This window comes from Pinus tabuliformis, chromosome Q, assembly GCF_031772625.1.
Source record: "Pinus tabuliformis cultivar Carrire ecotype Pingquan chromosome Q, CPIR1, whole genome shotgun sequence".
Lineage (NCBI taxonomy): Eukaryota > Viridiplantae > Streptophyta > Pinopsida > Pinales > Pinaceae > Pinus > Pinus tabuliformis.
Window position 1 is genome coordinate 1,056,905,398 of NC_142296.1, and position 26,248 is coordinate 1,056,931,645.

General features: G+C 33.9%; 1 protein-coding gene across 1 annotated transcript in view; it reads left to right on the top strand.

Moving 5' to 3' along the window:
* The window catches only part of LOC149223151 (cationic peroxidase 1-like), an 84,433-nt gene extending 72,381 nt beyond the window's left edge, over positions 1-12,052 (top strand). The window contains exon 3 of the mRNA XM_089387799.1: positions 11,802-12,052. Within this exon, the coding sequence (XP_089243925.1) occupies positions 11,802-12,052 (251 nt within the window). The remainder of the gene's footprint in view (positions 1-11,801) is intronic.
* Positions 12,053-26,248: the final 14,196 nt, after the last annotated feature.

The following is a 26,248-nucleotide window of genomic DNA, read 5'->3' on the forward strand; positions in this document are numbered from 1 at the left end:
TATAGGGTATTCCCAAGAGTCGACAGAGACCAAGACATCCTCCACAATCCCTTCGGGAGTCACAGTGGAGCAATCTGCAAGTTGCAGAACTATCGAGGTCTTCCTCAAGGAACCTTGAAGATTGAGTTTGAGCATGGTATCCCTGGTCATCACATTAATGGCAGCCCCCAAATCAATCAAAGTGTGAGGTATGATGATGCCATTGATGTCGACATCTACTACAGGACTCCCAAAATCTAGATACTTTGGGCAGATGACTTGTCCTAACATAAGGTCAGATAGTTGTCCTAAGACATTGATGGTTGAAGCATCTCTCTTTCGCCTGCCTGGGTGTTTAAAACACTTTTCCTTAACCAGTTTGTTGTATATTGGCACATCCTTGATGGCTTGGAGAAGTGGTATTTTCACACACAACTGCTTGAGCTCACCCAGAAGCTCATCCTCCTCTGGGTTGGGTTGTGTGGTGGCTGTTAGTCTCTCAGGAAAGGGTGGAATAGCCTTTGGTTCACTTTCCTGTTTATCCTCCTCGTCCTCTGGGGGAGCATGTTGGCGATCCGGAAGAGTCTTTCCAGATCGAAGATTGATCTCCTGGATCTCCACAGCATAAGTAGGGCATGATGTTTCCCCAGTGTATACCTGCTGGGCCTGTCTATTGTTGGGGTTCGGGTTCAGTTGAGCAGGCATCTGAGGTTGCCTTGGAGGAGCAGGAGGTAAGGGTTGAGGTTGAACTGGTGGTGGAGGCAAAATGGCAGGAGGAGTGTTGTACTGGGCCTCCACCCCGACTGAGGTGCATTCCACTGAGGCTGTGGCTGGGCATGTGAGTGATAGGAATGAGTAGTGGGTTGAGTAGGGTACTGAGGTGGGTAAGACCATGGAGGAGGCATAGACCAGGAAGGATGAGCAGGGGAACCCCAGGAAGGCATATGAGTCGATTGGTTGGGGCTGTAATAAGCTTGGGGTGCCCCTTGCATCTCCTGCTGGTAAGGTCTAGGTCCTTGTGGCCTTCTTTGGTTGAGGAAATAGAGAGGTTCAGTGGGAGCTTCTGTCCCTTGGTACATGGCTTTAAATCCAGGTAAGGTTGGACATTGGTTTGTGGGATGGTCCTCCTCACAGACGAAACACACTTCAACCGAATATGCAATGGGCATTCGTTCTTAGGGTGTCTCCTTGTACATCTAGGGCAGAAGATAGCCAAGGCTCTCTCAACTTCTTCCTTCTTCTGCTGGATCCTGAATGTGTCCAGTTGCATGGCAATGGTCTGTCTCACCTCACTCTTAAGATCTTCTAATTGATTTGCAAACTCATGCTTGGAGAAAGGGACACCAGCTGAGAGGAGGTTTCCTCTACCTCATTTCCGAGCTGCCCTGGAGTGGTTTCTAAACACAGTCTTGATGTCCTCATAAGGCAGTTGGTAAATATCCCCCCCAGCTAACATGTGAAGGGTGTCTAAGAGGTCTTCAGGGACTCCTCGGAGCAGGACCAACTTGAGGGATTCAGGGTCAAGTGTGCACCTGGCTCGCTTATAGCTAAGTTGGAACCTCTCCTCATAATCCTTTAAGGACTCATAACTTCCCATGGTCATCCGAAAGATTTCTCCCTTGGTTTCCTTGGACCTACAGTAATCTCGGTACTTGGTATTGAAAGCTTGCTGCATCTGAGCCCAAGTGGTGATACTATTCCCAGGTAAGCCCATGAACCAGCGTAATGTTGCACCCTTAAGAGTTGAAGGGAAGAGTTTCAGCTTCTGCTCATCTTCAGTATAATCATAGGTTCTACAAAGGACAACAAACTCAAACAGGAAGGTATCAGGATCTTCAGTAGTCAGTCCATGGAAGTGAGGTAGGGCGGAGGGACTAATGTTTTTCATTTTCATGTCTCCATTGGTCTCTCGGATGGGGAAGGCACCTTCTATTCTCTCATCTTCTCCTCTATTGTCAGCCATAGCTTCAGATGGGATGGTCTCTAATTCTTCTTCTGCTATAGGATCTTCGTATATCTCAGGAGGTTCACCTATAGGTTCTTCTGGATCACTGTCACCGAAGAAGAGAGAAGGGTGACTCAGTGATGTGGTGGGGGTCTTGGGTAAGAATTTGCTTGTTTTATCTCGATTCCTACGAGGCATGAAATGGAAAGACTTTTTTGATTGCTTTTGCTTTTCTTTGGTACCTGCAAAACTGAAACAGATTGATCTACAACTAACTATCTTGCTGAAATAAAAATGCCGAATTGAAATGAAAGCAGGAAAGGACTAATCTACTTTGCTCAAATGAAATTGCAGGAATGGAAATGCTAGTCTACGCTTGCAGAATGGAAATGCTAATCTACGCTTGCAGAAATGAAATTGCAGAATTGAAATGCTATTCTATGAAAGCAGGAAATGCTAATCTATGAAAGCAGGAAATGTCTATGCTACTTTTGCAGAATGGAAATGAAATAAACTACTTGGCAGAAAGCAAGAGTAGGAAAGTAGAAGAAAAGCAACAATTACTAATACTCTGACGCTTCCCCGTCAACGGCGCCAAAAAGATGGTGGGCTCCAGTATTGTAGCAATAATGATACAACTCCTGGAGCTTCCTATCTCTAATTTTATCAACTCGGTAGTTCGTAACAAACTTGGAAGCAACGGTGCTGTATGCACAAGTACTAGCTCTTGTCGCAGCTGTCACTTGGTCAGCTGGCACAAGTCCGTTAGGGCTCAAGCCAACTTCTATATGTTCTCAGAAGAAGCTTTCTAAATGATGGACGAAGGCTATCTCAAAGGAAATTAACCTACTTTGCAATAATGAACTGAAAGCCAACAAGACATGGAAACCCTAGTAAACCCTAATCTGACTAGTTTAGTTTCTATGATGCAATGGTGGGAGTGAAAACTTCTAGAAATGATGCCATTGCTTCTAGTGATATGAGATGCATGAATTTAAACTACTTCTATTGAAAAGAACATTGTTTTTGTATTTTTGCTTAAGTGGTTGGAGTTATTATGATTTTGTTTCTTATTAGGGTTTGACTGTGCAGGGGTAGTTCGAAGGGAAAGAAAGCTTGGGAAAGGTTAGGAGGGCTAAGAAAGGTCCCAGGGGATCCAAAACATCATTCCACAGAAGTCCACAACGTTCAGGTGCTCGACAACCGAGGTTGCAGGCTTCTACAGGATGTCTGCAGGGGATCCTACAGGAAGCTCGGGATTTCTACAGGAAGTCTGCTAACTTCTACAGGATGTTCTGTGGTTGGTGGTTTGGGTGATGGAGGAGTGGAGGAGTTGTATGGGTAGGTAGGTAGGATGGAAAGGGAGCTTATGATGGCTCAGGGACAGAGATATGAGATGAGGAAAGAGTGGGTACAGTTGGTTGGTGGATGGAAAGGTGGAAGCGATGAAAAGCCAAAGAGATGGAGCTACGTGAACAATAGAGGTGTTGGAAGGAAAACGAGCTGAACAGAGGTTGGGTAGGTGACTTGGGTGCGGTTGAGAAGAAGAAGAAGATAACAGAGTGATACTACGCAGTGTAAAGGAAACGAATCTGCACAAAACCGAGAATTCATCAACCTATCCTAACTGTGTTATTAAATCAATGAACAACACTGTAAACTTCAGAGAAAAATCGTGCATGGAGTTGGAATGAAGAAGTACTGCTCAAGATCAGAATGCATGGATGGATCTACAATTGAAATGACTGTGTTGCAGCTTGAATGAAAGTGTAAGACTGTGTTTTTTTGGTGGTTGGTACGGTCTACACCCCGAATCTCTAAACAGAGATGGCAGTGAGTGCACTGTCAACCTTTTCTTGGAGCTCTAAATGAATGCTAATCCTCCTAATCTAATCTAAGTTATTGAAAGCACCTTAACCATAAACTAACCCTACTCAATCACATTAAAGAAATTAAATCAGCAGACTGTGTTTTTCAAATGCACGTCAAAGCAAAGAAATGAAGTGCTGAAAGGAAAGACAAATAACAATACAGGAAAATGAGGTCTATTGCTCTCAGGTTGGGCCCTAACCTAAGAGCTATAGCTCCCTTGAAAACTCAGAATTGAATCCAAAGCTGCCTGCCTTTATTGAATAATCATGAGTCTAACATCATGCCAAAACTGGCTTACAAAAAGCAAAAACCGAGCTGTAGCTCGTGCTTAGAAATTGCAACAGTAGTTCAAAAGTTCAAAAAGCTCCTACCAAAGGCTACGACCTTAATATTTATACATGATGAGGATCAAGCTGGCTTCCTCAAAAAGTGGAGCTTGGCTGTCCAACTGAAAGTTAAATTGCTGTTCCTATAGAATCTGTTGGCTGCCTTTAAGCTCGGTGGGGAGAGCTGTTGGAGCTCGGAGTTAGGGTGGAAATCACGAGGAAGGTCATCAAGACTGTGGAAAACCTCCCTAAAAACCCGCAATGCCACCTTGGCTGTCTCCTTGTCTCCATTTGCGTGGTCTTTTGCTCCCTTTAATGCCAAAAAACCTGAAATCATCATGTATTAGCCACATAGATATAATGCCTGCCCTTCTTCCTACAAATAACACGAATATACCAAGAAATGAATGCATAAGTGATAAAAGATGAAGGGTTCAGCAAGGTAAGTAGGCCAAATGAGCCCAAATTGTTACCAAAAATTGGGGCTCATCAAGTAGTCACCATTGTGAGCATTGAGTTTCATCCCCCAAAAAAAGTGTACACTAGTAGTAACCAGTACATGTAATCAATCACAAAAAAATTGGAAATGTAACATGGATCACTCATTTCAGTCAGTCCAAACAAAGTTGGGAAAATATCAATATCAGTACTTTTGCAAAATCTCGGTGTTCCCTGATATTTGTGGCTATTTCTCAATGATTCCTTGCTTTATAACATAAATATCAACAAGGATAAACGTAAACATTGGCTTCTTCTAGCCTCATTTACTTAGGTGAAAAGAAAACTACCATGATGTTGTCACCTACCGACCCTACCTTATTTTTATTTCTAGAAAACAATTGTAGACTTAATTGGCACATTTTCCACTCTTGAACAGAGAAAAAATTGCAAATTTTAGCTAAAGGATCCTTCTATTAGTATGGTTGTGTGCAAGCTAAAGTATACATTGGTAATCTTTATTATATTTTCAGTAATGTTGGTTTGTGGGCTTCCTACTGAAATGATATTATGCAATCATAAAATGAGTAAATTTGTTGATTATTGAGGTAGAAGAATTGTTGGTTATGCGTTTATTGTAATGGATACTTTATATTAATATGGTATCTTTTGATGAAATGAAACCAAATACTTTGACAATTGTTCTTGAAAGCAAAGGTAGCATTGGGTTTGTTCAAGTCAACGGAAAGAATTTTAGAGTTTCAATTACCAAGAAGGGAGGTTATCTAATTGATTGAAATGGCTTGGCATGTTCCCACTTTCATATCCTCGATTGGAGTCAGGTACCTACATATTTTTAACAGGCACTCGAAGAGTAACCATGATGGAATCAACCCCACATGATGAGCACTAATCTGGTGATTGGATTTCTACACAGTCCTTATTAGCCTACAAGGATATCTACTACAAACAAAAATAAATTGGCTTCTAATCATATGAATAATTCCACTCCCTATGACCTGCCATGACGTACCATGGTAGAAATGTTTCATTTGGCTATTATAAATATCATGAAATGGGTTGAAGTTCCACATGCTCCTTCCTACCTAGAATTTCTTTCAGGCATGGTTTTGGTTGATGTTATAGCTGGTATGATATTGTACTGACATAATAGTAATGCATTTTACGAATCTCTTTTCCAAGAAAGGATAAGACATGTTACTTTTTTATACATATTAACTCACTATAGAAGGAGATCTTATTAGAAAAGTAATATGGATACTAAGTTCAAAATATTTCAGTGAAGCTTCCTTTTGTAACAAAAGGAACCAATATAATAAGGAAAAATGTGACGAGATCCAATTATGCATCTGCAACATTTCTCAATTCATATGTAAAAGGTATCCTCCTTATGCATAGGGTTTTAGGTGCACTCCAGCTTTGGATAAGGAATCTACGTGGGAGTTGGGCTCATGGAAAATATGAGTAAAGGAGATGGAATGTAATCTGGTCTTCATTTCTAGAATGTGATGCATAACAGATTTAATTCTTCGCAAAGTAGATTTTCCATTAAGCATGTTCAGAGTAATATTTGAGTTTTCGTAAACGTGGAGTCTTCCAACTTTGTTTTCAATTGCTATGCAAAGGAGGTTGATAGTTCTTCCTAAAAAGTCAGGACTCGACAAGGGTAATATAATGCAATGATTTTAAGAAGATGCATTCCCCTATGCCGCATCATCCAGAGTTACCTTCAAAGGTGCCCATACCTCTTTTGTGTACACATGTTCTTGACACAATTGCTTTGTTCTAGGTCTTCTAGGCAGTCATGAACAAGCTTACTAGATGAGCTCAATCGTATATTATATGGAACCAAAACATTTCTTGCTGCAGCATACATGGAAATACATTTCACCAAACAGAAATGTATTTTATCCTGTGTGAGTGCCTTCTGATATTGCATTGGTTGATTGTACCTAATTATTTTCCCCATCTTTTCCCAACCACATACAAGTCAAGACAATCTTCAAGGTAATTAGCCATACGAAAAGACTACAAAATCCTCACTTTCATTAACATGGACTATTCCATGGAGTGACTTTATGATCGTGACCTTCTCATTTGCTTTAAACTAAGTAGCACGGTGGGTGAGTACACTTTACTTTTGACCTTGTTTGGAAAAATCATGTCACGGCTCAAAGTTAACATTTATCCAAGAATATGTGTGCAATTAGGAGAGAGATCTAGATAATTGTGTTCAATAGTCTCCAAACCAAACTTTTAGAAAATTTAATCCTTATGTGATATCATATGAATATTTGAGTATAAAGATTTATTTCAAGTGGAAAAGATTTAATTTTACATTAATTTTTTAAATTATTAACAAATATATTTTTTATTATTTTTATGGAATATTAAAAAAACATATTATATTCTATAAACATTAAATTTATTAATGTATTTTTAAAAATATAATTTTTATTATTTTCATGGAATATAAAAAAACATATTATATTATATAAACATTAAATTTATTAGTGTATTTTATGTTAATATCACATCTAAAAATATACAATATCACATTTAAAAATATATAAATCAAAATTAGTATTATTAAAATCACATCATATTCAACAAAAACTACCATTAAACTTTTACATATATCTATTACTAAGGAACCATCATTAAAACACAAATTAGAATGACATCATATTCAACAAAAACTACCATTAAACTTTTACATATATCTATTACTAAGGAACCATCATTAAAACACAAATTAGAATGACACCTAAATAAAGCCATAATTTTCTTACAAATAGTTATAAGAAAAGTCATCAAGATGTCTATGTATCTACATCAAATGAATAACTTGATGCACTTGTCTATCAAGTATCTCTTAACTAATGGAAAATATTTCATGAGGTCTTGGAAATTTTGTGATGGTGCACGGTTGACCACACAACCTTTCATGAACTAGTTGAGTACTTATAATAGAAAGAAAAGTGTACAAGTTACTCAGAGCCATATTGACATGAACAAGAGCTAACTGCATTCATCTAGACTCTAGAGGGATTACAAACTAGCAAGACATACCATATAGGAAACCCTGGAGTGTGATCAGACTCAGACTAATATTCAAAAGCAATTGCAGATGTTCTTCTAGCAAGCAATAGTCAGGGATTACAAACTAGCAAGACATACCATATAGGAAACCCTGGAGTGTGATTAGACTCAGACTAATATTCAAAAGCAATTGCAGATGTTCTTCTAGCAAGCAATAGTCAATGGAATCAGTCATTGTCTCTACAAGGAATAAATTTGCAATGATGTGAGATAATGCTTTCTTCTAGCAAGCAATAGTCAATGGAATCAATCATTGTCTCTACAAGGAATACATTTGCAATGATGTGAGATAATGCTTATATGAGAGGATAAATTTGCAATGATGTGAGATAATGCTTATATGAGAGGTGTGTCTGGGAGTACAGTGAGGAGATAATGGAATTAGTCATTGTCTCTACAAGGAATAAATTTGCAATGATGTGAGATAGTGCTTCTATGAGAGGTGTGTCTGGAGTACAGTGAGGAGATCAAATTTGGAATGACTCAACTTAGCTAAATTGCATTGAAGGTTGCATGGGATTAATCTACAAAACCACAATTGCATGGACGTAAATGGCATGAAAAAATGGGATAGTCTACGACGTTAAAAATTTGGAAGTGAGTGGTGTCGACCTCCCAAGCTAACGTGGAAATGAGATACAATTGGACCTCAAAGCTTTGCCAACACAAAATAAAAATCATAATAAGATCTACAAACGAACATTCTCATTCATGAAAAAAGAATAGAACCACCCAACTGTAATAAGGTTATGCAGGATCTTCAAGCCGCCAAGATGCCATCTTTAGGATCACAATGATCTCTAGCTACTAGCACAAACCCATCTCACTCAAGGTGTGATATGCACCTCGAGCTTGACAAGTTCCATGTTGCCTAATTTGAGATCCAATATTTGATATACTGACCATTTGTAGTCACCAGCATCAGATATAGATTTATATAGATTTGTGTTGCAACAAATGCACCCTCTATATTCAATTTACCTTTACACATATGCACAATAAGTGTTTTGATACATCATGCCCACGCCCATACCCACCCTAAATGGATGGTGTGCTAGCTTATCTTAATGCAATAAGGAGGCCACTCCTTAAATTGGTAGGAATTTCCACAAAAAATGTGTATGAATATTTGAAGAAGAAGGATTAAACATTCAAACAATACACAAAACCCCAAATCCAGTGTCATCTCAATTGCCCACCATCATCACACAAGAAAACATGAGCATCTAACTTCAAGCATCAACCCAACACATAAATATCTACCCTTAGTCCCTCCAACAACAAAATTAATCAATAAAGCTTGTGTGTAACTGAAATTTGAAAATGTAAGAAATAAAACTTGTGTACTACTCAAATTTGCAAATTTAACAAATCTAGGGAACACGATACCCAATAGTTGCAATAAATGAGTCCCAAGAAATGTAGAGTAGTCATCATTGTGAGCATTGAGTTTCATCCCCCAAAAAAAGTGTACACTAGTAGTAACCAGTACAAGCAATCAATCACAAAAAAATAGGAAATGTAACATGGATCACTCATTTCAGTTAGTCCAAACAAAGCTGGGAAAATATCAATATCAATACTTTTGCAAAAGCTCGGTGTTCCCTGATATTTGTGGCTATTTCTCAATGATTCCTTGCTTTATAACATAAATATCAACAAGGATAAATGTAAACATTGGCTTCTTCTAGCCTCATTCACTTAGGTGAAAAGGAAACTACCATGATGTTGTCACCTACCGACCCTACCTTATTTTTATTTCTAGAATCCAATTGTAGACTTAATTGGCACATTTTCCACTCTTGAATAGAGAAAAACTTGCAAATTTTTCCTGAAGGATCCTTCTATTAGTATATTTTTGTGCAAGCTAAAGTATACATCAGTAATCTTTATTGTATTTTCAGTAATGTTGGTTTGTGGGCTTCCTACTGAAATGATATTATGCAATCATAAAATGAGTAAACTTGCTGATGATTGATGTAGAAAAATTGTTGGTTATGCGCTTATTGTAATGGATACTTTAAATTAATATGGTATCTTTTGATGAAATGAAACCAAATACTGTGACAATTGTTCTTGAAAGCAAAGGTAGCATTGGGTTTGTTCAAGTCAACGAAAAGAATTTTAGAGTTTCAGTTACCACGAAGGGAGGTTATCGAATTGATTGAAACGGCTTGGCATGTTCCCACTTTCATATCCTCGATTGGAGTCAAGTACCTACATATTTTTAAGAGGCACTTGAAGAGTAACCATGATGGAATCAACCCCACATGATGAGCAATAATCTGGTGATTGGCTTTCTACACAGTCCTTATTAGCCTACAAGGATATCTACTACAAACAAAAATAAATTGGCTTCTAATCATGTGAATAATCCCACTCCCTATGACCTACCATGACCTACCATGGTAGAAATGTTTCATTTGGCTATTAGAAATATCATGAAATGGGTTGAATTTCCACATGCTCCTTTCTACCTAGAATTTCTTTCAGGCATGGTTTTGGTTGATGTTATAGCTGGTATGATATTGTAATGACATAATAGTAATGCATTATAAGAATCTCTTTTCCAAGAAAGGATAAGACATGTTACTTTTTTATACATATTAACTCACTCTAGAAGGAGATCTTATTAGAAAAGTAATATGGATACTAAGTTCAAAATATTTCAGTGAAGCTTCCTTTTGTAACAAAAGGAACCAATATAATAAGGAAAAATGTGACGAGATCCAATTATGCATCTGCAACATTTCTCAATTCATATGTAAAAGGTATCATCCTTATACATAGGGTTTTAAACCATAATTTTAGGCCATGATGTATATCAAAATTTGGTTCATTTTAAGCAAGATTGAATGTGAAGATCATTGGCCCTAAGCATATGACAAGTTAATAAAATTTTCCCCAGAGGCGATTTTAATTGTTGTTATCTTTTGAAGTGTGGGCAATGCCCTCGACATTTTCAAATTCTTGTTTATCCTTTCAAATATGTAGCTACAAAGATGTAAGATATTTATTTTATCATTTTAAATATGCAACTACAAAGATGTAACATATTTATTTATTTAGCAGGTTTCGAGTTATTTTCCGCGTTTATTTAAAAATGATTTAATGTACGTAACATCATCTACAATATAATCTGAAAGATGACCCATCGATTATAACAAACCATAGTAGCTAGATTATTTTAATGTCTTAAAAAAACCAATGGATGCAACTTTGCGAGAGCAAAATGGCATTGCCACAGTAATATAAATCATAGTAGAGATCTTCATTCATATATATATATATCGAGTATGTACTATAGAGATTTATTTATCTCATTGATAACTTGAGATTCTTCTAGTTATGACAAAACAGTAAAATATTTAAAATAGAGCATGGACTATAGAAATTTATCTGAATGATAACTTGAGATTCTTATCCCACGCTGCATACGATTTCAGAGTATGTAAATAAAAAATTAATAGATCAATTTAATCTTAATTTTGACAGATTTGATTACCTATTCTTTCCCACTCTATGCTATTCTTCCCCATTCTATGCCTTATTTGCAACATAAGATGCAAATGATAGTATATATTTTTGGGGAGTGTTTCTAATATGGGTGTTATTAAATAATTGACCACCTCCTGTTGATTGCTAAATATTTGGCCAATTAGCAATTGAGATAATATTATTTTTTCATACCATAATAGTATAATGCATTAATTATCATAAAATTGTAATTAGAATGCGATTAAAAAATTGACCGCGGCCATGTGTGGTTGACCCACCCATATCATCAGCCATCGAAGTTAAATAATTGACAGCCCTCATGTCTGATTGATTGCTAAATATTCGACAAATCAGCCATCAAGATAAAGATGCCCGTTGAGTTCAAGATTATATACTCCAGTGGATTAGTTTAATTTAATTGATTGAGTTCAGTATTTCCTTCAAATGAAATTCCATGATTGTGGTTCCGAAAATAAACCACCTAGTAAAAAATTTGCCATACTATACTCCGCAGGTACTCATACTATCGGGCAAGCTCGGTGCGTGAGTTTCAGAGGCCATATTTACAACGACACCAATATAGACACTACGTACTCTATTTCATTACGTTCAAAGTGGAGACAGCAACCTGTCGCCACTGGATTACGTGACTCCCACCACCTTTGACAATAACTACTGCAACAATTTGAAAATCAAGAAAGGGCTTCTCCACTCTGATCAGGAAATTTTCAACGGAAAGCCCACTGATTCACAGGAAATTTTTAACAATTTTTTCTCCGGCTTTGCTGCCGCCATAGTAAAGATGGGGAATATCAAACCTCTGACGGACAGCAGCGGACAGATCCGAAAGTATTGCAGAAAGCCTAACTAGCCAACCTATGAACTGGCAGTTGTCCGCCGAATAGTTTACTGTGTTTAGTCAGCCGAACAGCATGGCGTCCTTAATCTGAAAGTGGAAGTCTTCGATTTTTAATCTGCCGAATGTATTTAATTTGTAATCGCAAGTATTGGATGGCGTAGGTTGAAAATAATATGTTTTATTTTTGAGTTTTACAAAGTGGAATCTGCGCCAAATTTTATTTGGAAGAGCTTTCATAATTTTACTTGCTTTAGTGTTATGTGTTAAGCGGTGGTGAGTTTTGATTTAAGTATACATTTTGAGTCAAAGTGTGGCCTCTGAATTATAAATAAAAGAGTTTAAAAGTTAATTTTTGTTGGCTCATAAGCAAAAATTGGATTTCAACATTAACATCCAAATCCAGAACTCCAGAACTTTTGACATCCTTTAACTCAAATTCCATTCATCATTAATTCTCTCATTAGTTTATTTAGTTTTCCTATATTGTTCCTTGCATTATTTCACTCTAATCCCTCGTATAAATATTTTAAGATATTAATTAATTTCAATATACTATGAATACATTAATTACGCCGTTACCCTTTGAAATCGACTCCCTTTTCGTCCACCTGTCATCATTGTGCACCCTAAGATGATATGTTAGACGATTCAAAAAAGCTCAACCATTCGATCAGGGGAAAGTAGTTACTAATTCGATCAGGGGAAAGTAGTTACTAATTAGTTGCAGGCTCGTATTCGATTCCAAGGCATGGGTAAAGACGCTTTCTGCTATCTCCGATTGCAAGCCAAATGGGGCAACGACCGCATCTGGACGCCATCGCACACTCTCAATTTGTATTCTCTTCTTCTGTGTATATGTTCACAGAAATATTGGGCATATACAGAGAATGTTGTAAGATGAGCTTGCAGATTGTGAGAATACATGCTCACAAGTTTGGAACTTAGAAAACAGTTTCCGTCAAGCCCTCTGAGAAAAATGTGGGCGTGGACTTGTCGCAATTCATTGGCATTGATACAGGCCTGCAAAAGATTTAAATAGGTATGATTTTCTTCCTCGCATAGTGGCCTCGAGACTACATTTCTGGCATTACATGTTCAGGTTTAGGTACCTTGCTTTTGCTTCTGTGACCGTATTAGATTAAGGGAGCTTGCAGATTGTGCAGGTCGTGGATCAGGCTGTTGATCACCCAGCTCTAGCACAAATCCCATGCAAAGAGCAGAGGCCCAACATCAAAGAGTCGAGGTTCACTTCGAGTCAGCCATCGTTAAGCATAATGTCAAAGCTGGAGGAGATTGGAAGTCTTTCCCGGTTCAGTTTCAAGAAGTTTAAGGACTGTAAGGTGAAGTTGCAGGGGTTGGAGCAGGGGCGAAAGGCGCATTTCTCCATTGACGATTTTCAAGTCACACCCTCGCTTTTCGTAGTAAGTTCTACAGTGAGGATCTAAAGCCCGGCCTCAAAGACACCGTTTAGACATGGGATGGAAACAAACAATAAATATATATTCGTTGTGTATACTACATGATTTTTTCTGCAATGTTTTTTAGGATTAAGTTAAAGTTGTTATGTTCTGAGTTTTCTTCATCAGTTTGAGGCAATGCTAAAGCATTGTTCACAGAAATCAGGCTGCAAGTTTCCTGCAATGTTTATTCAGATTAAGTTAAAGTTATGTTGTGAACAAGCAATCTTTCTGTTTCCTGACAATTTCCTGAGAATCATTACAATATCATACCATTTCTGGTGACATAATTAACAGTTCATGGCTAAACACTCTCCTACAAGATGCTTTTATGGATTGAAACAATCGAACATGTTTAAAATGGCAAAGCCTTGTTTAAGTAGAAAAACGGTACCCAGTTTAAGGAGCTTTTGATTAATTTGGAAAAAACTGCCTGGATATCCCACCATCTCATGCGAATCAACTGTTAATATATCGATGCTTTTATCTTTAGATTAGAATAGACAATTATTTGTTGAATATAGGCAGGAACCAGTGTTTTCTAGGCCTGCTAATATTGCCAGGTATATACACCTTGATATATCAAAGGCTGATTCCTGGTTATCAATAACAAGTGTCCTTTGGATGGAAGCCCTTCAAAGGAAATGTTGTAGGCTATCTGTTGGACTTTTTGGAGGGTTTTCTTGCACCTTTTCTAGTCAAAATTGACCAGAATCAGACTTATTGGAGAGCTTCCCTGCACCTTTTCTGGTCAAAATTGCCTAGAATCTGGCAGATTACAAATGATAACTTACTTGCAGATTTATTGGATTATGAACCAAGCAAAAACTAAAGGAAGAAATTTAATAACTTAGGTAGCAAATAAGGGAAGTGTTCAAAGCAAAACTCATAGAAAGGTTGTTTTGTTGTGTGGCACAGGTGAATTGGTTATCGAAGAAGATACAAGATACGTTCTTTCTTGGTGAAAAGATTTAAGAATTTCTATGTCAAATTATCTGATGTTAGTAATCTTTATCAGGAAAATGAATTCATAAAGGATCAAATATCGGTTCTTCTAATTTTTCGTCTATTGGATGCTTGTTCACAAGCACTTCTTGGTTGTTGTGATTAATATTCTATGGTAAATGCTTTGGAAATTTTGGCCTTGGAATATCAATTGTATTTTAGACTGGAGATGGGAGATGGGATCAAGGCTTTAAAGGCATGACATGATAAGGTTCGTGTTGGTTGTTACATTTCAGAAACAACAATTGGATCAATGGATCAATTTATCTCTCGAGATATGACCAAAACGAATTTGTGCATGAGTTCAAGCTAGTATCATGGAGGATTAAGAGAAATGATGGAGTTGCATGTTTTGATAAATACATTTCTAAGAAAATATCTTCCGGGAGATGACAAGAAAGAAGATTCTAGGGTCACTAAATTAGGTCACATGCACTCATCATTTCAATTTTTTTCATTCCAGTGATTCTTAATCCTCTTCACTCAATATTACCAGTAGTCTCCACAAGAACACAAGCCTAAAGATAAATGTGGCCTATATGACTACTGATAAATCTGTTTTTGCTGAAACCACACCTACAATCCAACACCACATTAGTGCAATGTGTTGTTTATTGAATTTATATGGTTGATTTGTGAACTACATTGTTGATTCATAGGTTTTAGAGCTGCTGAGTGCATCTTTTTTTCTCAATAAGAAAAAACCCACATATTTTCATTATCAAAAATTAGTTACATATTCAATATTTTTTATGTCATCTCTTTACATCTTTGATCCCTTTATTATGCCCCTCAAAATTATATCTTATTTCATCATTACATATAAATAATATATAAATTCAAAAGATCTACCTTTCCATCTTTATCATCTTTCTAATCTATCTTACCTTGGCTGATCCTATTTAAAATATCTGAAAGTTTTCTTCACAAAAAGAGAAAATAATCTTTTCAAGTATCAACAATATCAAACAGTAATTTATAGAAATTGTCTACGAAGATCCTTTAGATTTTTATACCTCTGATCTTTGAAATGTTTCATTATCAAAAGTAGAGTAGTTAATTATACCCAATAATCCACTATGTCCATCCTTAGATAGGAGATTTTCCACAATTTTTTCTCCTTGTAGATGAGTGTGAAGGATAATCTCTAAAAAGACTTGATTAACGTTCTAATCCATTCCATCCAATGAGTAAGTTATGGAAAAAAATAAATTAGTCAGCAAAATGAACATGTTAGCATTGCTTTGCAAAACAATCATGCGTCTAATTCTCTACAAAGTGTCTCTACAGATTCATGAACACCATTTCCTACAATCAAGTTAGTATAAGAAGAAAATATACAAGTGAAAAAAGAATAGACCAAGGTACAATTGATCTAAAACATGACAAAAGTGTTAGAAATATCTGTGAGATTTTGGAAGAATTATTTGACATAACAAAGATTACCAGCATGAGACATCTTTCCAAAGAGCCTACTGATTCCATCCAAGGGTATCCCAAAACAACATCCCTATCATCCATCTCTGAAGTATAAAAATCACCATGCAACACATACTTATCCATAGAAAGCTTCAAATCCTTATAAATTTGAATAGCCTCATCATCAACGTGTGTGTTTTCAATTTGTTTTGCTCGAACTTGCAATTTTTTTGCCAAATTAACATTGATGAAATTATGCTTGCAACTAGAATTTATAGAAACAATGATCTTCTTTTTCTGAATCAATCCATGAATCTGCAATAAGGAGGCAACTGTAGCAAATAACCCCTTATGTGTCTCATTCTCCTTTTTTCTAGCCCGAGACCATTTGTCCAAAAAGATTTTTTCAAATTCTGCATCTGAAAGTTTGATCAACTGCTTGTGGTCAAGTGATAACCACCATTTTTCAGCCTCATCTCTCATATTAAGCTTCATTAGAATCTTCCAATGTGTCCCATGTATGTACTTGTATCTCTGTATGAATTCTTCAATAGTAGGACCATTATCTTTCCCTGTAAAATATAGCATCTCCATGACGAGGGTTTGAGAAAAATTCACATACTTGGCGAAAACTTGAAATTGTCATAGTTTCGTCAATATTGTTCAGAATCCCTATTATGACCTGTTTTTAGAAATGGAACAATCATTCTGCATCTGTCCACGTGATAAAAATTTTGATCCAGGCAATGAAATTTCAAATCTGCGCTGCAACTCTCCCGCCGTCACCAAAATTTCTGCAAAAAAGAGCTGATTTTAAATCAGCGATATCTCCCTCATTCTGACTCCGGTTCGACTGATTTTTTTTTTGAAATTGGGTAATTTTTCTCAAAAAATTCAGATCTACAATTAGATTTTGTAGATCTTGCACCAGGACATCTAGATCTGTGCCGCAAACTCGCTGCCCCGAAAAATTGTCTACAACACCACTGATTTTTAGATCAGCGATATCTCCTTCATCCGGACTCCGATTCAACTGATTTTTTTTTTGAAATCGGCTATTTTTTCACAAAGAATACAGATATGAAATTAGATTTTTCAGACCGTGCACTATGATGTCCAGATCTGCACCGCAAACTCGCTGCCTTGAAAAATTGTCTGCAACCCCACTGATTTTTAGATCAGCGATATCTCCTTCATCCGGACTCCGATTCAACCGATTTTTTTTTAAATCGGCTATTTTTTCACAAAGAATATAGATCTGCAATTATATTTTGAAGATCTTGCACCAAAACATATTGATCTGATCTGCAAACTCGCCGCCGCCGAAATCCTGCAAAAAAATTAAAAAAATTCTCCACTTTTGTGCCCAAGAAAGTGCTCTGATACCACTAGTTGTAGCTATGATTCCACTTGTTATAGCTCTGATACCACTTTTTATAGCTCCAATACCACTTGTTATAGCTCTGATACCACTTGTTATAGCTCTGATCCAAAAATATATGATAATAGAATTAACCCAAGAAATAACAAGATAGAAACAGATAGAAATGATTCACTTTATTATCAAACCCTTAAGGTAGGGCAACACCATACATTCACTCCTTAAGGAAGGAGAACACTCCACAAGCCATATGCCTGTTCATACAATAATCTTTCACTCTTTTCCTTTACATGGAGTCTCTAGCCTCTATATAGGCCTCATACATACAATACCATGGGTCATTACCATGGTTCCCTCATACCATCAACTAATACCATGGGCCCATTACATTGTTATTAACTACTTGTGGTCCCTTACATGATATGGGTTAACCACCTTATTTATTACTATGGCCCATCCCATTATTACCTTGGGTACCTCCTTTGGTACCCCATATTATCCCCCTAGGTATATAACATTGAAAATAGGGAAAACACAAAACGTCAAGATTTTGCATATACTAGTAGTATAGGTTTATAGGACATTATCAGTATCCATTCTCAAAATCACCTTATAAGGATAACTTAGAAATGTCACCATTTTTCCAGGACAACTATCATGGAAAATATCCAAAAGGAAATAGTGATTCATCTCACAGTATATACAGTTAAATTGAAATATTTGAACAAGATTTCAAAGCTTGATAATGAACACATTTTGGAAAAGATGGCTTTGCTCTCTTAGACTGTCGGCTCAGAGCAGAGATCACATGTTACAGAATAATTTTTTATTGGTGGATCTTTGGCTTCAAGGTTTATAACTACATTACAGTTTTTGGATGTCACTCATGTTCTATGCTTTTGTGCTAATCAATTTAGTTAATCAAAAGCACAATATCGAGACCTTTTTGAGTATAAAAAATTGAGATATATAATGTTGATGATGCAAATATTAGCTATATTTTTCAAGACGCATCTAATTTGATAGAGAAGGTTGACAAAATGGGGGATTTGATTGTTGATTCCATATGGCAGTGGGTGAAAAATAGATTGATTTTCCTAGAGTTGATCAACATTTTCCAATTGGGAAATTTATTCCACGAAGAAACAACAATTTTGACATTGCCTTGTTTTGCCTTATCATCCGACATATAGGAAGAGGCCCTTGTACACTGAAGATGGTGAGCATGCTTGATGATTTGAATTCAAGGAACTATAGATCTCACATGTGTGATAGGTTTTAATATGATAACAGATTCTTAGTTTATAATTATAGCATAATGAAGCAGCAAAAACATAGTGGATCGTTTTGTAGCATATCAGAGTGTAATAGTGATGTTGGGATTCGTTTTGTGTGGATGGTATAACAGGTATATAGGAAAATTTTACATGCATATATTTGATAATGGTATTGATATGCAAGTTATGGATTGTTTGAGGGCAAGCAATCTAGGGAAGGGAGGATTATAATGTCCCTTTTCAAACGATCATTTCTGGAGACTGATTCAATAGCATATTTAATTCTCCTAAAATATAGGGAAAAGGGGATCAACTATCTTTTTGAATGTCACTTGGGTGAAAAGAAAAACATATATAAGTGACAAGAAATATTTAAATTAAAAGTGACTATGGACAAAAATAAAGAAACTTTATAAACTCACTTGATATTATTGAGCGGGAAAAAAGGGAAAAAGAAGATCCATGGTATTTTGATCACTGATGCTTGAGCCATGATATTTTAATGGCCCATGGTATATACTCGTGGTATTCTAAAGACAAAAGTTATAAAAGGAGAGTTGAAGCTCACTTTTGGGCATGCATTGGTTATTTGTCTAAATTGATTTGGTGAGCTCTTAGAGCTTATAAATAAAGAGTGAAAACTCTAGTGAGTATTAGTTTGGGTGGTGAAACATATCCACCCTAGATAATCAATATTGGTTTCGGTGGTGACACATATCCACCCTAGCTAGTAAATAATTCTCATAAACAAGGATTATGATGCCAATATCATCATGGTCAAACAACAATTAGAATGGGGAATTTCATAAGTGGTGATAAAGATTCAATATTTAGATGCATCATCACATGGTAAGAGAAATGTACACTTCTTTCTACAAAGTGAAATATATTGGTTTTCCACCAACATTTATAAAACCAAATTTATGAAATGCATTTGAAGACATTGAGTGACTATGGAAAGAGAATGATGAGCACCTAGTTGAGGCTATGGAAATGACTGAGTTAGATAAAATATAATGATCCAAAAAGACAACAAATAATACCACTCTTTTATAGTTTGGACATTTTACACTAGTGAAATAAGAATAACAAGCAACAAGTAACTAAAATAACAACATCATATAACAAACGGTGAGGGAAATTATTAATGTTCCCCTTACTACTAAAGTCTTTTTATTAAGCTTTCCTCATAAAATTATACCAATTTCTAATGAACAAAAACTATTATCCATGGCATTGTGAATTAAGGTGATATGAGATTACTTTGTTATGAAATGTTTGATTTAAATCATTTACTTCTAAAGGTTCCAGAGTCTTAATGAAGAGCATTTTCATAAATACTTCACTTTGAACACACCGTGGTTGGAATCTCCTTGAAAGATAACATATGATAAAAAAGAAGCACCAGTAAAGAAACAAAATTGCATAAATTTTTGACTTCTTTCTTCTATGCTATTATTTCTTATGCCATTGCCTTACGGCGTTTCCTTTGCAACATGTGGTGCAAATGCTAGTAAATAATAAGTTTAAGTGTTCATAGCATATAAGAACCAAGACGCCAATTATCGATGAGAACCCTTTACTATGAGAAGTTGAATACCTACACGAGAAGACAAGAAGACTTGAAAGGGGTGACATTTCTTAAAAGCTTGTGCAATAATGTATGGAAATAAAAAAATTGCAAATAACATATCTATAATATAATCGAAAAGGGCAAAATTATTAAAATATATAATAAATCATAGTTTCATAATATTATTTTGCATACTTTTCACCATAATTTATAGATAAGAATTGTATAATATAGTATAACTTTAATTCTAGTGGTGATTAGTAATTTGATTTATTTAAAAACAAAAATATAATATTTAAAATGGGAGTTAAATGTTTAACTTTTTATGTACTATAGTTAAATATTTTTAATCTAATAAATTACGTATTTAAAGAGTAATATTGTCATTTAGCATTCATCACCTCCAATTATATATCAAAATAAGATAAAAATTACATTCAAATATGAACATTTAAATTTTCGTTAAAAATATAAATAAATTATTTATAATTAAGTTTTAAATAAAAAAAGTATTTGCTAATGTTGTAAAGGGAGAAGGTAATTAATTTTTTTTGGTTAGTTTTTTATTTTATTGATATGAAAATCGACATCATGGATGATGATGAAGATAAATTACATTAAAATACAAATCTTTATGAGTGTAATAAAATGTTTCTAAAACATTTAATTTAGATATTAATATTAATTGTAAATATATAATAAATACAAATAAAAGTTTGTTCAAACAATTAAAAGTAATATTAACAAATTAATTAAACTTCAAAATAGTTCACAAATCAATTCATTAATCTAAAATATATGTTTAGAAGCTATAGGTGATTTTTTTTTAGAATCATGTACTTTCTTTTTCTATAAAAACGTAAAAAAGAATGAATATGATTTTTAGACAATTAAAAATGTTGACATTATGAATGGATAATAAAATATACAGAACTTAGATTTGTCATTCACATAATATGATGTTACAAAAAGTGTCTATTTTTTAATTTGACACTAATTACAAATAGATATAAATGCTAATAGAAGCTTATCTCAACTACTATAAGTTGAAAAGAAGTTGTCATTATACAAACAATGGAAAATCTACTGAAATCTTCTAGTATTGTAATTTTCACAAACTAAAATGTAGAAGAACCGTGCGCATTTGATGCAAGCATATCATTTCATGTTTCATTTGCATTGCTAAGCAAATTGAACATGCTTTGTCTCATCTTCCTAGAGGTGAATGTATTTGCCCCAAATCATTTTTGAGGCTTTCCAATACTATTACCACATTTCTCATAGTTGGTCGTTCATTAGGTGAATCTTTTAAACAAATCAAACCAACTTGTAGCAAATAAAGTAGGCATTTGTATGAGCTATTTTTCTCAAATTCATCTCCATCGACCTCCTTTAAAAGATGGTGGTCAATTACCTCCTTCACTCTGTTTGGAAAGGCTAGGTTCACCCACTTGTGAATGTCAAGGTCTCCAGAAAACATGTCACTGGTTGGTCGTTTCCTTGCACTTTCCTTGTAAGTATTTCCAATAACAAAATGCCATAGTTGTCGTTGGTAGACATTAACTCAACTAATCCACACTTTGCATTAAAGATAACCTTCATCAAATTTTGCTCAACCAATCCATACAGAATTGTTGATGAGAAAATACAAGTACAAATCTAGCATTCTAAAATGACATACTGGGTGCAACATAGCCCACAATGCCTTTTGAAGCAAGTGTTGAAGTAAGTGGCTCGGTAGCGACTTCATTGATCAATCTTGCAATACCAAAATCAACTACATGCCCTGACATGTTTTGATCTAGAAGTACATTGTTGGGGTTTAAATCACAATGCAGTACTTGCACAATAGAATCATGATGAAAATATTCGAATGCATGGGTCACATCTATTGCAATGTTCAATCTTGTTGTTAGTCCCATCTAACACACATATTCACCATTTTTATCATCTTTATTAGGATACAAATGCTCCTCCAAGCTTCCATTAGACATAAATTCGAACAACAATGCTTTGAAATTAGGGTTGGAAAACGAGGTTATGATCTTCACCAGATTTGATGTTGAACCTTTTGCAAGACATTACATTCTACTCTAAAACCATTTTCAACCATGTTATTTACAAATGGAAAACTTTCACAGCAACAATGGTACCATCTCTCAGAGTCCCTTTATACACTGAACCAAAATTCCATGCTCCCAACAAATTTACCTCAACAAATCCATTAGTTGTTATTTAAAGCTCTTGATACAAGATCCTTTTGTGCTCTAGCTTTTGTAAAATAAAATTTTAGAAATCAAAATTTTGCATAGACATATTCCCTTTCAAAAGTAATCTTAAAAATAAAAAACACATAAAAACAATTGCTCCACTCACTACCAATAATATTATTTTGACACGTGCAAAATAATCTCTTAGAGTTTTATGTACAGGACAAATTCAAACTTTGAAGCATTTTCCAATAATATTATTTTGACAAGTGCAGAATAATCTCTTAGAGTTTTATGTACAAGACAAATTCAAACTTTGAAACATTTTTAAGTTTTGGACATCACCAATCATCCGTCATTGAAAATTATTATTATTTCATGAGATGGGATGAATCCAACAAGTTTCAACGAAGTGTTTTTTTTAATGATAAAAGTTACGTCACCATCTCAGAAGTTCTTTTTACTACTGAATCCGTTATGAACCATTAATTATTTGAAATTAGTTTAAGTAAATGAGCTTAAGGTTTTTAAAATTTACGTATTCGATGATTTTCGATAATTTAATCATTTCCGATCATTCCATGGCTTGTTAGCAAATTCAAAACCTCAATATTTCTTATAAAACTATCTCAAAATCTCAATATTTCTTACAAAAATATCAATATCCCACCTAATTATTTCTTACGAAAATCCTCATAAGCTGAGGAAAAAAAAATCAATATTTCACATAAATATTTTTTACAAAAATCCTCATAAACTGAGAAAAAAATTACCAATATCTCTCGAAGAAAAAATTATATATATTTTAATTAATTATAAATGTTAGACCATTCAAAAGCAACTATTCAAAAGTAAAAATTATATAATTAATTATAAATGTTAGAGTATTCAAAACCAACTACTCAAATGTCCTATCAAATTTGAAAATAAAAAATTACATAAATTTTACAATTTAATCAATTATTTACCCTTAACAATTGATGGAGTATCCACACAAAACCCACCTATCCAATGTATTTTTAGAAGGTCTTTTGACAATACACTCTTTAATTCAATAATAATAAATTTTCATTTCAAAACTGAATTAAAAGCAAAAATTAAAAATGAACTATTTTATTTTTTTTTATTGCACAAAGTAAGTTATATTTGATTTGCCTATTTGCTTTAAAATTTTGAATATTTATTATTTTTTTCAAATAAGTCAAAAAAATTAAACTCAAAATTAACCATTTTCTTGAAACAATCAAATTTTCAGAAAACAATAATTAAAATGGATAACCTATTTTTTAGGTGAAGGTATATCTAATTTATTTAACCTTTTTAAAAAGTGGATAACTTATTTTTTAGGTGAAGATATATGTAATTTATTTAACCTTTTTGAAATTCTAATGATTAGATTTTTTTCAAATGAGCCAAAAATTTTAAAAGAAATATTTCCATCAATTATCAACTACATTGTAAAATAATTATTTACAAATATCCTCTCAAAGTTGAGAGGAAAATTATGGAAATTTCTATCAAAGTTGAGAGGAAAAATTATATGAATTTTATATTTTAATTAACTATTTTTATCTTATGATAAAAGGAATGCCAACTAAAAATGTTAGACTTTTCAAAACCATTTGCCCAAAATTTATATGAATTTTATTTTTCACTTAATTATTTGTCCTTGATAATAGGAAGTGTAAGTTACAAAATCATTACTCAACTATTAAATTGAGTAAGGGTGAAAATTAAGAAATATATACTTGTCATATCATTAAATTAAATAATTCTACAAATATGAATGGTGGAAATTTAAAAAAAAATTACAATTTATAAATAAACTCAAATCTTAAAACATTATGAAGTATCACTCATTTTTTATTAGTACGAAGAACCCATTATATTAAATAATTATAGAAATATAAAATATTTACAATTTTTATATATTCTTTAATGAATACTCGAGATTACTTTCAAGTCTTTTTTCCCAATCTCAATAATAAAAACAACAAATTTTAAATAAATTTAAATATAATTAAAATTCTTAAAGTTTATGATTAGTACAATATTTAATAAATAATAAATTTAAGTGACCATACCATATAAGAACCATTACAATGGGAAGCCAATTATCGATGAGAATCCTTTACTATGAGAAGTTGAATATCTACATGGAAGACAAGAAGCCTTGAAAGGGCGTGACATTTCTTAAAAACTTGTGCAATACTTGTGTAATAATGTATAGGAATAAAAAAATTGCAAATAACTAATATAATTGAAAAGGGTGAAATATTCAAATATATAATAAATCATAGTTTTATAATATTATTTTGCACATTTTTCGCCATAATTTATAAATAAGAATTGTATAATAAAGTTTAACCTTAGTTTTAATGGTGATTAGTAATTTAATTAATTTAAAAACAAAAATATCATATTTAAAACGAGAATTCAATGCTTACATTTTTATTTATTATAGTTAAATATTTTAAATCGATTAAATTACATATTTAAAGAGTAATATTGTCATTTATCATTCATTACTTTCAATTATATATAGAATTAAAATAAAAATTACATTCCAATGGGATTTCAACATTTAAATTTTGATTAAAAATATAAATAAATTATTTATAATTGAATATTAAATAAAAAATCATTAGCTAATATTGTAAAGAGAGAATGTAATTTTTTTTTTTTTTGTGATCTATTTTATTTTATTGATATGAATATTGACATCATGGATGATGATGAGGATGAATTGCATCAATTTACAAATTTTCATAAAGGTAATTGAATATTTCTAGGACGTTTAAATTAGACACTAATATTAATTACAAATATATAATAAATACAAATAAAAATTTGTTGGAACAATTAAAAGTAATATAAAAAAATTAATCAAACTTCAACATAGTTCACAAAATCAATTCATTAAGCTAAAATAAATGTTTATAAGCAATAGGTAAATTTTTGTAGAATCATGTCTTTTCTTTTTGTATAAAAACTTAAAAAAGCATGAATATGATTTTTAGACAATTAAAAATATTGACATTATGAACGGATAATAAAATATACATAACTTACATTTGTCATTCACATAATATGGTGTTACAAAAAGTGTCTATTTTTAAATTTGACACTAATTAAAAATAGATATAAATGCTAATAGAAGCTTATCTCAACTGCTAGAAGTTCAAAAGAAGTTGTAATTATACAAACAATGGAAGGTCTACTGAAATCTTCTAGTATTGCAATTTTCACAAACTAAAATGTAGAAGAACCATGGGCATTTGGTGCAAGAATATCATTCCATGTGTCATTTGCATTGCTAAGCAAGTTGACCATGCTTTGTCTCATCCTACTAGAAGTGAATGCATTTCCCTCCAAATCATTTTTCAGGCTTTCCAATACCATTACCACATCTCTCATAGTTGGTGGTTCATTAGGTGAATCTTTTGAGCAAATCAAACCAACATGTAGCAAAAAAAGTAGGCATTTGTATGCGCTATTTTTCTCAAATTCATTTCCATCCACCTTGTTTAAAAGTTGGTGGTCAATTACCTCCTTCACTCTATTTTGAAAGGCTAGGTTCACCCACTTGTGAATGTTAAGGTCTCCAGAAAACATGTCACTGGTTGGTCGTTTCCTTGTAAGTATTTCCAATAACAAAATTCCATAGCTGTAAATATCTCCTTTGGTAGACATTGACTCACCTAATCCAGACTCTGCATTAAAGATAACCTTCATCAAATTTTACTCAACCAATCCACACAAAATTGTTGATGAGAAAAGACAAGCACAAATCTAGCATTCTAAAATGACATACCTGGTGCAACATACCCCACGGTGCCTTTCAGAGCAAGTGTTGAAGTAAGTGGCTCGGTAGCAGCTTCATCGA